At 46.4% G+C, this 16,007-nt stretch overlaps 2 protein-coding genes across 7 annotated transcripts in view; one reads left to right on the forward strand and one right to left on the reverse strand.

The window, feature by feature from the left end:
- The first annotated feature begins 14,408 nt into the window (after positions 1-14,408).
- The window catches only part of MOB3B (MOB kinase activator 3B), a 219,217-nt gene continuing 217,618 nt past the window's right edge, over positions 14,409-16,007 (forward strand). For 2 of the 6 annotated variants that reach the window (XM_086414931.1, XM_086414930.1), the window contains exons 1-2: positions 14,409-14,624; positions 15,270-15,365. The gene's annotated coding sequence lies outside the window, so the exon portion shown is untranslated. Of the gene's footprint in view, positions 14,625-15,056; positions 15,180-15,269; positions 15,366-15,743; positions 15,852-16,007 lie in introns of those variants that run through there. The other 4 variants (XM_086414932.1, XM_086414929.1, XM_086414933.1 and 1 more) reach the window with 4 other exon arrangements.
- Positions 14,504-15,004, reverse strand: LOC147366694 (uncharacterized). The gene has a single exon (XM_086414935.1). The coding sequence runs from the start codon at positions 14,972-14,974 to the stop codon at positions 14,504-14,506; it is 471 nt and encodes a 156-aa protein (XP_086271061.1). The 5' UTR covers positions 14,975-15,004.

Below are 16,007 nucleotides of genomic sequence, written 5' to 3' on the forward strand. Positions count from 1 at the left end.
CACTTTCCATGAAATTCTCCAGGCAAGAATACTAGAGTGGGTTGCCATTCCCTTCTCATGGGATCTTTCTGGCCCATGGATCAAACCCAGGTCTCCTGCACTGTAGGCAAATTCTTTACTGTCTGAGCCACTGGGGAAGTTTTACAGGCCGTATATATAATGTGGTGACCCAAGGACAAAAGAGCAGAAAAAGCCAAGGAGGGACTTGGAATGCAGGAATAGAAAAACCATACCCTTATCGTCCTTACTCCCCCATGTTGTAACTATTAACAGATTTCACGTCCTCCTGAGCAGTATAACCTGTCTCCCCTCCTACCCCATAGAGAGAAGATATTTACCTTACTCCCCCTGCCCCCACCCAGTATATGTGCCTCATCCAAGCAGCAAATGAACTGCAAAACCTCTATCCCACTTCTTGTACCCTGGGTATACAAGTGGACTAAGGACCCCTGTTCAACACCAGTTCTCCCTTGAGCTGGCCCACTGTTCTAACAGTGTCTCCCACTCTAATAAACTTTATTTCCCTCTCATTCTGTCTCACGTCTGGAAATTCTTTTCCAACCTGCGCCCGGACCACGACATTTCTGGTGGCCCATATGGGGAACTTGGGGTCTCTTTCCCCACCTCCTCGCTTCTCCTTTCTCACAGGGACCCTGTGCGAACAGGTAAGTGCTATAGAAGCCACTGAGGAACTCTGGCCAGGGTTACCCTCTGGTGTGTTCCAAAGGCTGCACTGCTCACTGAGCCCAGTAATTGCTGCCCGAAAGGGTGAGGGTCTCTCCTTTTTCTTCTCTCCTGAGGACTAGGCCAACCAATATTGTGTGGGCACAGGTCAAGCACTTAAAAATCATTAGGACGCCTGCCACATGAAGACACCTGTGTGAGGATAAGGCAGACACAGAACAGATCAGGCCACAAGGGCATCTGCCCCCAGCAAGACAACATCTGTGCACCGAGTCAGGCGCATAGTGGTTGAAGCAAAACAGAGGTCATTGTCCCCTGGCCACCGCCTCCCCAGTAGGATTGTAAGGCGGATTCCTCAGCCTTCTTCCCTGTCACTTTCACTTCTTTCCCTTTTGGTCCAGATTGATTTCCAGGAGCCTCGGTGTTGCCTCTGAGCCATCCCGGAGAAGGCGATGGCACCCCACTCCAGTACTATTGCCTGGAGAATCCCATGGACGGAGGAGCCTAGTAGGCTGCAGTCCATGGGGTCGCTGAGGGTCGGACACGACTGAGTGATTTCACTTTCACTTTTCACTTCCATGCATTGGAGAAGGAAATGGCAACCCACTCCAGGGTTCTTGCCTGGAGAATCCCAGGGACGGGGGAGCCTGGTGGGCTGCCGTCTATGGGGTCGCACAGAGTCGGACACGACTGAAGTGACTTAGCAGCAGCAGCGGGTGTTGCCTCTGAGCCATCACAAAGGCGCCTTCTGCATTTCAGGGGATTGCCAAATGGTGACTCACCCGGTTGCTCCGGGTGAGAAATCTCTTTCTCTGCCTGGGGCACATGGTGCCTTAGCTCTGTCTTTCTTTACCCAGGTCACATGGTGCCTTAGCCGCTCGGTACTCAGAGATCACCTCTCACTGTCAGACGTGGCTTTTGGGAATGTCGGCCATTTTTGTGCCATTAGTTGCACGGAGACATCGCTGAGACAAAAAGGGACACCTTTTTGCCAGCCGGTGACTCTCAGTACCCCCCAGTTCCTTGGCATATAGGCTAAGGATGGGTTCTGATATGTCACAGGAGCCTCTCTCAGACTCACCTCTTGGCTACGTTCTCAGAAACTGGACAATTTTGACCCTGCAAAAGGCCTGGTCCCAATACAAACTGGGGGACCCAAAAAATGACTAAATGGCACACTAGCTTTTGCCAAAAGCAGGGAAAGGACTCAGAATTTCCTTACGTCAGTCCTTCATGGCCCTCAGTCAGAATCCGGGTTTGAGGGACTCATGCCGCATGTGTCTTTCTGTTGCCCACCCCCACCCCCCATCTCCTGTCCCCCTCTGTCTCTCTCATCAGACTTCCTAGACGACCCTTACTTGACGTTTCATATCCACATGAGCTCTAGGAAAGAATTCTGAGGTTCCTTTGGTTCAGGTCTTTCTCCTATTTTCAAAAGCCTGAGGGATCAAAAACTCTCTTAACATTCTAAAGAATTCCCTTCTAACTACTCCTGTTTCTCAGGGTGGAGAAAGACCAAGCTTTCCCCACTCCTGCAAATTCCCTTAACCCTTCAGATTTTTCTGATGGGACAAAGACCTCACTTCCCACCAGAGGGACAATCCAAGATTTTTATCAGCTGATCTGCCCCTGATATCAGAGTCAATTTGAGCACTATTTGCTCTGTATTTTAGCTATAAAACTATGACTACAGAAAGGAAAGATTACTTTTTGACACAGGATGGCCGTGATATTCTTTAGACTCCGGAGAAAACTGGTTAAAATGAATTTTTTTTTTTCCTTGGAAACTGCAAAACCGGTTTCTTTTGCATATGCAATTACAAACAGGCCTTTAAAAGGCCTGCCTAGGGAAAAGCTTGAAGTTAACCCTTTCCATGTCCTTGAAATATACGGCCCACTTTGCCTGAGACCTCAGCCTTGGGCAAATTAGAACTTCAAGCACAATAAAAAGAAAAAAGGGATGTGTCAAAAAGACATTTTAAATCTCAAGCAGAAAACTATGAAATCTCTTTCTGTCTCTCTGGATTTATGTATGTCTCAGTGTGTGTCTTTTTTTATTTTTTAATAATATTACTGAAGTTGTAAATGAGTTCTAATTTAATTGGCCTAAAGAAAAGTAAGCACTTACAAATCAAGCAATTCTAAATACAAGAGAAATTAACCTAAATAAATTTCAGATTCACGTGAACTGGGAAATTTTCAATATTATGTATCTAGTGTTAATGTTTGCTAATATAATATAGACATGTCTGTGCCGGCACCCCACTCCAGTACCCCTGCCTGGAAAATCCCATGGATGGAGGAGCCTGGTGGGCTGCAGTCCATGGGATCGCGAAGAGTTGGACACGACTGAGCGACTTCACTTTCACTTTTCACTTTCATGCATTGGAGAAGGAAATGGCAACCCACTCCAGTGTTCTTGCCTGGAGAATCCCAGGGACGGGGCAGTCTGGTGGGCTGCCGTCTATGGGGTCGCACAGAGTCGGACACGACTAAAGCTACTTAGCAGCAGCAGCAGCAAGCTTCATTAACATTAAGCATAATATTTTCATTGTGCCTAGGTTTCAGTTCAGTTCATTTGCTCAGTTGTGTCTGACTCTTTGCGAACCCATGAACCACAGCATGCCAGGCTGCCCTGTCCATCACTAAGTCCCAGAGTCCACCCAAACCCATGTCCATCGAGTCAGTGATGCCATCCAACCATCTCATCCTCTGTCATCCCTGCCTCCTCCTGCCCTCAATCTTTCCAGCATCAAGGTCTTTTCCAATGAGTCAGCTCTTTGCATCAGGTGGCCAAGGGATTGGAGTTTCAGCTTCAACATCAGCCCTTTCAATGAATATCCAGGACTGATCTCCTTTAGGATGGACTGGTTGGATCTCCTTGCAGTCCAAGGGACTCTCAAGAGTCTTCCCCAATACCACAGTTCAAAAGCATCAATTCTTCCGCACTCAGCTTTCTTTATAGTCCAACTCTCACATCCATACATGACCACTGGAAAAACCATAGCCTTGACTAGACAGACCTTTGTTGGCAAAGTAATGTCTCTGCTTTTGAATATGCTGTCTAGGTTGGTCATAACTTTCCTTCCAAGGAGTAAGTGTATTTTAATTTCATGGCTACAGTCACCATCTACAGTGATTTTGGAGCCCAGAAAAATAAAATCAGCCACTGTTCCCACTGTTTCCCCATCTATTTGCCATGAAATGATGGGACCACATGCCATGATCTTAGTTTTCTGAATGTTGAGCTTTAAGCCAACTTTTTCAGTCTCCTCTTTCATGTCGAAGGTAAGGAGCAGCGGCTGCGCTTTGCTGGAACAGCCGTGAAGAGATATCCCACATCCAAGGTAAGAGAAAACCAAGTAAGATAGTAGGCACTGAGAGAGGGCATCAGAGGGCAGACAGACTGAAACCACAATCACAGTCAACAGGCCAATCTGATCACACTGACCACAGCCTTGTCTGACTCAATGAAACTAAGCCATGTCGTGTGGGGCCACCCAAGACGGACAGGTCATGGTGGAGAGGGCTGACAGAATGTGGTCCACTGGAGAAGGGAATGGCAAACCACTTCAGTATTCTTGCCTTGAGAACCCCATGAACAGTATGAAAAGGCCTAGGTTAAGTATAAGTTAAATATTGTTATATTGTTATATACAAGTTTGTCAGCAAGGAAAGTACCTCAAATGAAGAAACTTCAAAAAAAAAATGTAAATGAGATATAAGCTTTTAGATAAACTCTATTAAGAATAATTATAATTTAGAAATGTCTGTCTAAAACAGTCTCTCCAGATTTTGGTAACCTGAGTTTCTAGGGTTGCGCTAAACTAAGTGACAGAAGTTTATTGAATAGCTAGGTAATTTCCAAATAAAATAAGATTCTGAAACTTCTATTACTGAACACTAATTTCCTCTTATAGAGAAACTAGAGATTTTGGACTATTAATGAATAATGTTTGATGCCATCCTGAGATGTTCTCTAGAATTTTTTTTAAAGAAGTTATCACTGGTATTTATGTTCATCAATCTATAGAATGTTAATATAAAAGTCATTTCTTGGTTGCTTAAGGAAAGTATGATGTGTGTTTTCAGTAAAGCAGGTATGAGGAATGAAATTATATTTTACGAAGGAAAAAGGAAGTAGGTCTGACTTACAGGGGGCTGTTTCAGGATCGGAGAACAAAGTAATGGGTACAGAAAGTGATAAGAAGGTTTTATGGAAAGTGGACCCCAAGGGAAGAGTTTTGTGCATAAATACAAGTTTTCTTGTGATGTTGAACTGCCTTTGATAATGGATTTTAAGTTTCTTTACCTCTGAAGTGATCTATTCTATGTTTACCTTTGAAATCTTTTGTTAACTTTGGCTAAGTGAATAACTATTGTTTCACAGTGACTTATATGATCCTATCTGACTGAGTGTTATAAACCCTTTTGATATTTATTGAAAACACTTCCTAAATCATTTGACTTCTAGCTAACTTTGAGATGCTCCAGAGGGCTCCTGAAATATCCCAAAGAGAGATGTTAAACTATCTGAGTTCATTTGACATGTTACATTACATGGGAAGTGTTATTGGAGGAGTGATGAATCTTCTCAGGTTGTATGGTTGATGTCACTTATACAGATATCCTAGAAATTACAAAAAAAAAAATCCCTCATGGTTAGACTTTTGCTATCCTGATGTCCTTACAAACATGGCAACAGTCTACTCCTAAATTGGGGAATTAAAAATGGGTGAACAATAGCTGTAAATCAAAGAGCAAGGGCTAGGAGAAATCCAAGATGGCCACTTGGCTTTTCCCGGCTCCCTGACAAACCTCGTTTTTATTTGATGGGCTAAAGCCTTCCCTGGCTACAGGGTTAATGCCCTCATAATGAAAAAAATCATGTTTCACTGAGTATTAAGTTTTGTTAATTGTTAAACTGAGTTTCTAGTTTCATTAATTAAGGTCTAGTGTTTACTAAGACTCACTTCTGAGATAGTTCCTTGTTCTTATGTTATATCACTAAAATATTTAATTAAGTTATTAAAAAGGACACTCGAAGTTTGTTTCTAAAGCTTATCTCAGTAACCAATCTTCAGATAAAGATCAGATGCCCTGTGATGTACAATCAGGAGATTAACACGAGGCTATATGGTGGCACCCCACTCCAGTACTCTTGCCTGGAAAATCCCACGAACGGAGGAGCCTGGTGGGCTGCAGTCCATGGGGTCTCTGAGTCGGACACGACTGAGCGACTTCACTTTCACTTTTCATTTTCATGCACTGGAGAAGGCAATGGCAACCCACTCCAGTGCTCTTGCCTGGAGAATCCCAGGGACGGGGGAGCCCGGTGGGCTGCCATCTATGGGGTCACACAGAGTCGGACACGACTGAATCGACTTAGCAGCAGCAGCAGCAGAGTCATTTAACAAATAAAGTCAGATGACCTGGGTTATACTGGGCTCTACCTAATGAAAGTTCTTGACTTATAATTCTTACTTAAGATCTTACTAATAACTGCTAGCTATAACTATATTATTTTCTATGTCACTTGTTTCAGAAGATTATTTCTTTCGTTACCAAGTGTGTGACTGAGCATGTGATAAAATGCTGATATGCAGTTCCATATGAGATCAATGATTGTAATAATGTAACTCTAGATACGGGAAGAAGCAACAAGAGGGAATATTTTCCTGGACCAAGAGGCTAGTAAAACAGGTATGGTCCAGAGATTTTTGCTACTGGCAAGGCCTGGTCCCATAACAGCACACTGAGTGGCCTGTCAATGGAATCTTCCCTAGATCTGGGAAGGACTCTTCCCAGCACCGCAGGACACAGTGGCCATGAAATGCCCCAAAAGCATGGTCAAATATGTGGCTATGAAGGGACCCTGCTGACTGGAAGTTGGCACTTGCCAGCTGCCTCTACAAAGATTACATTATAACCACTGCAAGCTGCTGACCTTCAACACCGCCTGAAAGGAGTTCATGATGCAGATCAGAAATAAGCATCCTGTGCTCTGGGAAAAACCCAGAAGAACCAGCCTTAAGATAGGTGTTTTCAGGTAAAGATTTTATGAGCCCAAATTCTTGCATCTTCTCATACCTAGAGAAACACTAATGACATGAACCAATGTCTGATCCTGGTTCTCCTGGCTAGGTCCTCAGAAGCTTTTCCACTTCTGTTCATCTCTGGGCCACGTACTTTTAACTTTTTTGTTAAGTTTGTTTCTTCTAGAATACAACAAATCTCTAAGTGATAGTATGATAAGAATATTCCCTGGCCAACACCCAGACAATGCTGAAACAAGTCGCCTTATCATTCCATGAATTCCCATCTCCCTCTGTAAATCGTAAACGCACCCTGGCAGAGAGCAGGCAAAGGGAACCCAGAGCCTCACGATGCCCCTGTACAGCCTGAAGAAGCCTGAGTGGTCATCACCCCTTTTCCTTTGAGACTGGGTTCCCAAATGTCTGAGAAGGGAAATAGGTAGATAGTTAGACACGAGCAGGGTATCCAAAGGGGCCAAAGAACTGGCCGTAAAAATAAAGAGAGGGAAGAATGTGGTGACCCAAGGGCGAAAGAGCAGGTAAAACCAAGGAGCATCTTGGAATGCAGGAACAGAAAAACCATACCCTTATCGTCCTTCCTTCCCCCATGTTGTAACTATTAACAGATTTCAGGTCCTCCTGAGCAGTATAACCTGTCTCCCCTCCTACCCCATAGAGAGAAGATATTTACCTTACTTCCCTCTCCCCCACCCAGTATATGTGCCTCATCCAAGCAGCAAATGAACTGCAAGACCCCTATCCCACTCCTTGTACCTAGGTATACAAGTGGACTAAGGACCCCTATTCAACACCAGTTCTCCCTTGAGCTGGCCCGCTGTTCTAACAGTGTCTCCCACTCTAATAAACTTTATTTCCCTCTCATTCTGCCTCATGTCTGGAAATTCTTTTCCAACCCGCGCCCGGACCACTACATATAATGTATATCACATGGCAACAAATCCAATGGAGGAAACTGGAGAGGCGAATGGGAGTTGATTGTAATTTTAAACAGACTTGAAAGAGGAGGCTCCAGTGACTTTTGAGTAAGTGCTGAAGGAAATGAGGTAGTTAGCCACTAAGTATCTGCTTGAAGAGTGTTCCTGGCAGAGGGCGCAGCAAGTGTTGAGGTAGAAGTTTACTTGGTATTTGGGGGAATCAAAGAGGGCAGTGTGGATGGAGCGGAATTTGTGATGGGGAAAGTAAGAGGAGACAAAGTCAGAGATGAAGGAATGCTGATTTGTGTTGGGTTTACTCTGAGTAAGACAGGAAGGCCCGGGAGGATTTTTGAGTAGCAGAGTGACAAAATGCAACACACATTTTAAAGGAATGACACCGGTGACATATGGGCAGGAAAGCAGATACAGGGTGGGCAGTAAGCAGAGGAACCAGTTCGCACGCTATTGCAGTATTCCAGGCTGCCTGTATCTGTGGCTGGACCATGCTGGCAACTGTGGGGGTGGTGGGCTGAGATCTGCTTCTGGATATCTCTTGAAGATAAAAATCAGTGAGATTTTCAGATAGTGTAGAGGTGGAATAGAAAAGGAGAAAAGTCAAAGATGATTCCACGGGGCCCTTACGCAACTGACAGGTTGGAGCAGCCCTTCCCAGAGATGGGGAAGACAGCAGTGTGAGCGAGTCTGATGGGGAGGATCCAATGAGTGTGGGTGAACTTTGGGTATCTGAATCCTTCCCACTCCCCCATTCTTTGCATTTAGCTTACTTTTCCAAACAACCTAAGACACATATGCATAAGAAATAATAAATAGTCAGTGGGAAACAATAGCTACTTCAATTCATGATGGGATTGGTTTTCTGTACAAAAAGGGTTCTGACAAAACCTGGATTGGAGAAGAGATGTAGCCCAAGATGCTCTACAGTGAATGCTTGTGTCGCCTCCAAACAAAATTCATATGTTTGAATGACAGCCCACAAAGTGATGGTGTTGAGAGGTGGGGCCTTTAGGAGGTGATTAGGTCACAAGGTTCTCAAGGCAAGAATACTGAAGTGGTTTGCCATTTCCTTCTCCAGTGGACCACATTCTGTCAGACGTCTCCACCATGATCCACGTGTCTTGGGTGACCCCACACGGCTGGCTTAATGTCATGAGTTAGACAAGGCTGTGGTCCGTGTGATTAGATTGACTAGTTTTCTGTGATTATGGTTTCAGTGTGTCTGCCCTCTGATGCCCTCTCGCAACACCTACCGTCTTACTTGGGTTTCTCTTACCTTGGACGAGGGGTATCTCCTCACCGCTGTCCCTCCTGACCTTGAATGTAGAGTAGCTCCTCTCAGCCCTCCTGCACCAGCACAGCCACTGCTCCTTGGACCGCCCCATGAACAGTATGAAAAGGTAAAATGATAGGATACTGAAAGAGGAACTCCCCAGGTTGGTAGGTACCTAATATGCTACTGGAGATCAGTGGAGATAACTCCAGAAAGAATAAAAGGATGGAGCCAAAGCAAAAACAATACCCAGTTGTGTATGTGACTGGTGATAGAAGCAAGGTCTGATGCTGTAAAGAGCAATATTGCATAGGAACCTGGAATGTTAGGTCCATGAATCAAGGCAAATTGGAAGTGGTCAAACAAGAGATGGCAAGAGTGAACGTCAACATTCTAGTAATCGGCAAACTAAAATGGACTGGAATGGGTGAATTTAACTCAGATGACCATTATATCTACTACTGTGGACAGGAATCCCTCAGAAGAAATGGAGTAGCCATCATGGTCAACAAAAGAGTCTAAAATGCAGTACTTGGATGCAATCTCAAAAACGACAGAATGATCTCAGTTTGTTTCCAAAGCAAACCATTCAATATCACAGTAATCCAAGTCTATGCCCCAACCAGTAACACTGAAGAAGCTGAACGGTTCTATGAAGACCTACAAGACCTTTTAGAACTAACACCCCAAAAAGATGTCCTTTTCATTATAGAAGACTGGAATGCAAAAGCAGGAAGTCAAGAAACATCTGGAGTAACAGGCAAATTTGGCCTTGGAGTACAGAATGAAGCAGGGCAAAGGCTAATAGAATTTTGCCAAGAGAAGTCACTGGTCATAGCAAACACCCTCTTCCAACAACACAAGAGAAGACTCTACACATGGACATCACCAGATGGTCAACACTGAAATCAGATTGATTATATTCTTTACAGCCAAAGACAGAGAAGCTCTATACAGTCAGCTAAAACAAGACCAGAAGCTGACTGTGGCTCAGATCATGAGCTCTTTATTGCCAAATTCAGACTTAAATAGAAGAAAGTAGGTGAAACCACTAGACCATTCAGGTATGACCTAAATCAAATACCTTATGATTATACAGTGGAAGTGAGAAATAGATTTACGGGCCTAGATCTGATAGATAGAGTGCCTGATGAACTATGGACGGAGGTTCGTGACATTGTACAGGAGACAGGGATCAAGACCATCCCCAAGAAAAAGAAATGCAGAAAAGCAAAATGGCTGTCTGAGGAGGCCTTACAAATAGCTGTGAAAAGAAGAGAAGTGAAAAGCAAAGGAGAAAAGGAAAGATATAAGCATCTGAATGCAGAGTTCCAAAGAATAGCAAGAAGAGATAAGAAAGCCTTCCTCAGAGATCAATGCAAAGAAATAGAGGAAAACAACAGAATGGGAAAGACTAGAGATCTCTTCAAGAAAATTAGAGATACCAAGGGAACATTTCATGCAAAGATGGGCTTGATAAAGGACAGAAATGGTATGGACCTACAGAAGCAGAAGATATTCAGAAGAGGTGGCAAGAATATACAGAAGAACTGTACAAAAAAGATCTTCATGACCCAGATAATCTCGATGGTGTGATCACTCACCTAGAGCCAGACATCCTGGAATGTGAAGTCAAGTGGGCCTTAGGAAGCATCACTATGAACAAAGCTAGTGGAGGTGATGGAATTCCAGTTGAGCTATTTCAAATCCTGGAAGATGATGCTGTGAAAGTGCTGCACTCAATATACCAGCAAATTTGGAAAACTCAGCAGTGGCCACAGGACCGGAAAAGGTCAGTTTTCATTCCAATCCCAAAGAAAGGCAATGCCAAAGAATGCTCAAACTACCACACAATTGCACTCATCTCACACGTTGGTAAAATAATGCTCAAAATTCTCCAAGCCAGTCTTCAGCAATACGTGAACCGTGAACTTCCAGATGTTCAAGCTGGTTTTAGAAAAGGCAGAGGAACCAGAGATCAAATTGCCAACTTCTGCTGGATCATCGAAAAGGCAAGAGAGTTCCAGAAAAACATCTATTTCTGCTTTCTTGACTATGCCAAAGCCTTTTACTGTGTGGTTCACAATAAACTGTGGAAAATTCTGAAAGAGATGGGAATACCAGACCACCTGACCTGCCTCTTGAGAAATCTGTATGCAGGTCAGGAAGCAACAGTTAGAACTAGACATGGAACAACAGACTGGTTCCAAATAGGAAAAGGAGTACGTCAAGGCTGTATATTGTCACCCTGCTTATTTAACTTCTATGCAGAGTATATCATGAGAAACGCTGGGCTGGAAGAAGCACAAGCTGGAATCAAGATTGCCGGGAGAAATAGCAAGAACCTCAGATATGCAGATGATACCACCTTTATGGCCAAAAGTGAAGAGGAACTCAAAAGCCTCTTGATGAAAGTGAAAGAGGAGAGTGAAAAATTTGGCTTAAAGCTCGACATTCAGAAAACGAAGATCATGGCATCCGGTCCCATCACTTCATGGCAAATAGATGGGGAAACAGTGGAAACAGTGTCAGACTTTATTTTGGGGGGCTCCAAAATCACTGCAGATGGTGACTGCAGCCATGAAATTAAAAGACGCTTACTCCTTGGAAGGAAAGTTATGACCAACCTAGACAGCATATTCAAAAGCAGAGACATTACTTTGCCAACAAAGGTCCGTCTAGTCAAGGCTATGGTTTTTCCAGTGGTCATGTATGGATGTGAGAGTTGGACTGTGAAGAAAGCTGAGAGCTGAAGAATTGATGCTTTTGAACTGTGGTATTGGAGAAGACTCTTGAGAGTCCCTTGGACTGCAAGGAGGTCCAACCAGTCCATTCTAAAGGAGATCAGTTCTGGGTGTTCTTTGGAAGGAATGATGCTAAAGCTGAAACTCCAGTACTTTGGCCACCTCATGCGAAGAGTTGACTCATTGGAAGAGAGTCTGATGCTGGGAGGGATTGGGGGCAGGAGGAGAAGGGGACGACAGAGGATGAGATGGCTGGATGGCATCACTGACTCGATGGACGTGAGTCTGGGTGAACTCTGGGAGTTGGTGATGGACAGCGAGGCCTGGCATGCTGCGATTCATGGGGTCGCAAAGAGTCGGACACAACTGAGTGACTGAACTGAACTAGATCACAAGTCAGGGGCCCTTGTGAATAGAATTAGTGCCCTTGTCAAAGAGGCCTGAGAGGACTTCCATGGTGGTTCAGTGGATAAGAATCTGCCTGCCAGTGTAGGAGACATAGGTTCTATTCCTGTTCCAGGAAGATTCCACATGCCTCATAGCATGTACCACAACTACTGAACCTGTGCTCTAGAGCCTGGGGGTTGCAACTGCTGAGCCCATATGCCATAACTCCTGAAGTCTGGAGCCTTAGGCCTGCATTCTGCAACAAGAGACACAACCAAATAAGAAGTTTGTGCACGATAACGAAAAGTAGCCCCCCACTTGCCACAACTAGAGAAAGCCTGTGTGCAGCAAAAATTAAATTATTAAAAACAACAACAACAAAAAACAACAAAGAGGCCTGAGAAAGCTTCCTTGCCCCCTTCTGCCATGTGAGGACACAGAGAAAAGATGTCAGTGAGGAAATGGGCCATCGTCAAACACCAAATCTGCCAGGGCACTCCTCTTGGACATCCCAGCCTCTAGAACTGTGAGAAGTCATTTCTGTTTATCAGCCGCCCAGTCTACAGTATTTGCTTTCACTAGCTTGAATAGACTAAGAAACTGGACCAAGGAGGGCTTGGATTGAAAATGCTGGCCTTTCAGGACAGATTCTGAAGGTTGAGCCATCCTCTTCCAGTCACCAGCTCACAGGCAGGGAAGCTGGATCAGGAAAATGGGACGTGATTCATCATACTGACCCCACTCACCGGTGAAAGTTAGCCCAGGAAATAATGAAGTCTCCCCCCAAACCCACCAGCTTCACTGTTGCTCCCCATTGAAGGGGCCACTAAGGGAAGCAAGTGGGATGAGGCAAGGCTGAAACCCAAGCAGAGAGGCAGAGACAGTTCCATGAATGCTTATTGATTAGAATCCAGTGTTTTCTTTGCCCTACGCGTACTCTGCCTGTCTGTGCCCTGGAGCTTGAGCCTTTTCTTCAAGGGCAGAAGTTGGCTCTTGATGTTCTTCTCTAGTTTCTGAGACAGAAAAACGTATTTTTCCTCTCTTCTTGACAGAACAGAAAAACTCTGTAATGAGAATTCTAGGGCAGGCAGCAGGCTCCTCCCGATTTGGGAAAAGGAGTGAAACAGAAGGACTACTGAAGGTAAACTAGAGTAATTAAGAGACACTTTGACCCTAATTGCTCTGGATGAGGAAGAAGAGTTGATTGCCATGAGGCCAAAGGACAAAAGGAGCTTTAAAGAAGTGAATGAGGTTTGAGACAGCTTAGAAATGAGATTGCATGAGTCAACAGTGACTCGAAACATTTCTTAGTTGGATGGGTTTTAGTACCTGACCATTTTTTCTTCTTGAGTTTGAGTTTTATATTCACAGTCTTCAATATCTTTGCATTGCCAAATGACACAAAATTCAGTGGAATCCTTTAATTCAGGGTTGATATCATTAGACCATGACTATTAAATATTTCTTATAATATCAGACTTGATATTGTAAAGGTTGAGTGTGGGTTTAGAGGTTCTCACTTGGTAGTTGTGGAAACCGCTTTTGGGGGAGAGGTTTCTCTGTGTAGTCTAGTTTCTACTTAATATGTTTCTAAACTTCTTTAAAGTGTGTACTGAGAATCAGAAAATGTAATACCTAGTCATTTGGTATACTTCACAGTCGATGTGGACGAAGATGTTATTATACGAGGAATAAAAAAATATGGAAGACATTATTTTTTTCTGCCTCAGGAGGCTTATATATCATGACTCCTACTATGAACAAAGAATACTCTCTATGTTTAGTTTATCCTTTAGTACCACCCTTGCAGGTAGACACTGCTCTTCCCAATTTACAGAGAATACTGAGGTTTAGAGGTGATACACCAATATCACACAAAGAGAAAGGGGCAGGCTGTGGGTTGGGATTCAAGGTCCATGCTCATTTCATTACCCTCAGCTTATTCTAGTGAATTTGCTAGAATCTTGAAGTATTTTCCAATGATGACTGCTATTCTCTGTCCGGCAGTCCATAGCATTTTTCAAGTCAAAAAATCTTGGAGAAGGTAAGCAATTTCCCCCTCTCTAGGTGCCTTGGATGTGACCATGGTGGATCCAGAACTCATTCTTTCTGATCTGATAGCTTTCTCCCCGCCCTGGCCAGAGGGTCAATGTTTTTTCCACAAGGCTGGGAGCCCCGCTCAGACGGTCCATTCCCCACCTCTTTCCGGAGGGACGATGACCCTAAGGCGACCTGACGTCTCTTCCCTAGGGAGCTGCCATTCCGAAGGCGGCCGCCAGGGGGTCCCCGCTCCGCTCGCGCCCTGGCAAAAGAGAGCCGTTCTGCGGGTGCCGGTGGGGGCTGCTCTGGAGCGGCGGCGGCGGCAGCTGGAGCCCGGTGCTCGCTCGCCCGCGCGCTTGCTGAGACCGCGCGCGCTGGCCCGGGAGCCCCTCACTGGATCCGCGAGCGTCGCCCCTCCTGCCCCGAGCTCACCCTCTTCCTCTCGCGCCGCCTGCAGCTGCCCCGGCGCGGCGAGCCGACAGGGCCCCGGGGCTGAAGGTAAAACCCCACGGTGAGTGAGAACTCGCTTCGAGCGAGGGGAGGTGGCGCAGCTCGCAGCCGCTCGCCCCGGGTCGCGCCCGGGCGGTTTAGAGGTGCGGGGCACACCTGGGGCGAGTGCAACAGGAGGGCGGGAGGCGGCGGACCCTGTTTCCCCCCCCGCCCTCCGCCTGCTTCCGGGGCTGGAATCCGCCTCAGACCCCTGCCCGCGTCTTGGCTTCTGGCAGCCTCCTCCCGCTCCCTTCCCGGGTTGGAACGAGAGTCCTCTCCGGGCTCCAGGGCCTTGATTTTTAAAGATCTATCAATGAACTCGTTCTTGTCTTGGGGAGGAGGGGGCGGGTACGACTCTGTCCCCGAATCCATCCCGGATCGCAGATCATTGCAGAGTGCATGCTGGACTGTGGGTGGCGGGAAGACAAACTTTTACCAAAGTGCGCCCGGGCAGGGGGACCACGTTTAGGGCGTCTTGGTATTGAAGGCGGAGGCTCGGCTCGGGACTCAGAAGGGGAAACTCCGCTGCGTCGGCCGGGTCGCCCCGGGGACTGCTGATGCTTCGCGAAGGAAGAGGGTGTGTAAAGGGCGTACAAATCCTTCGTAACCCCTGGGCCAACAACTGTCAAACATCTGGAATCCAGCCCCTCCCTTTCCCTGCACTCAGGAAGAAGGTGAAAACCCTTCAACTTTCCTCTGATTGCTCCTCCCTGCCTTTGGACCCCTCTGGAAGGGTACAGGGCCGACCCCCGGCGCCTGGCAAGTAAGTACCAGACCGACACCCCAGACTTCTCAAGATCCCCCCTCACCCACCTCCCTGACCCCTCCCAGACGTCCGTCCCGCAGGGACCACGCGACAGAGCCGATGGAGATCGAGGCGAATGGCCTTTTGTTTCTCGGCGTTTCCCCTATTGTTCGCCTTTCTAACATCTGGCGGGGCTCGGGAGACAAGGAAGCCCCTCTCGTCCTCCTCCCCCGCCCCCCTACGCCAGCCTCCCGGCCAGCTTGCGCCCGGGAGCCTGCCTGGGGAAGGCGAGGAGCCCGACCCCTGCGGGGCCGCCCCTCCCGGGCCTTGCGGTGAGAGGGCGGAGGGAAAGTTGTTCCTTCCCCGCCTCCTCCGCTGCCTGTGGCCCCGGGCGCATTTCTCAGATCTTATCCCTAGCGCGCCGCGGAGCGCAGATCCAGAAGGTGCCGCTCGCGGGAGAGAGTGGAAGCGAGGTGCTGCCCCAATCTCGGGTGCCCTTTTCCTGTGAGTTCCGGTGGATTCCAATCTCCGCCTAAAGGCGTGTGGTTGGCCCGTTGAAAGGCGGTGGGACGGGATCAGGGCAGATCTGATAGGCAAATAGCTAAATCTAAGGCTCTGAGACTAAGGCTCTGAGTTTCCAAGGGCCGAAGGGCAGGCGAG

The sequence above is a fragment of the Bos grunniens genome, chromosome 8 (assembly GCF_055505025.1).
Source record: "Bos grunniens cultivar Pamir isolate PY7600 chromosome 8, Bosgru_T2T1.0, whole genome shotgun sequence".
NCBI classification, from domain to species: Eukaryota; Metazoa; Chordata; class Mammalia; order Artiodactyla; family Bovidae; genus Bos; species Bos grunniens.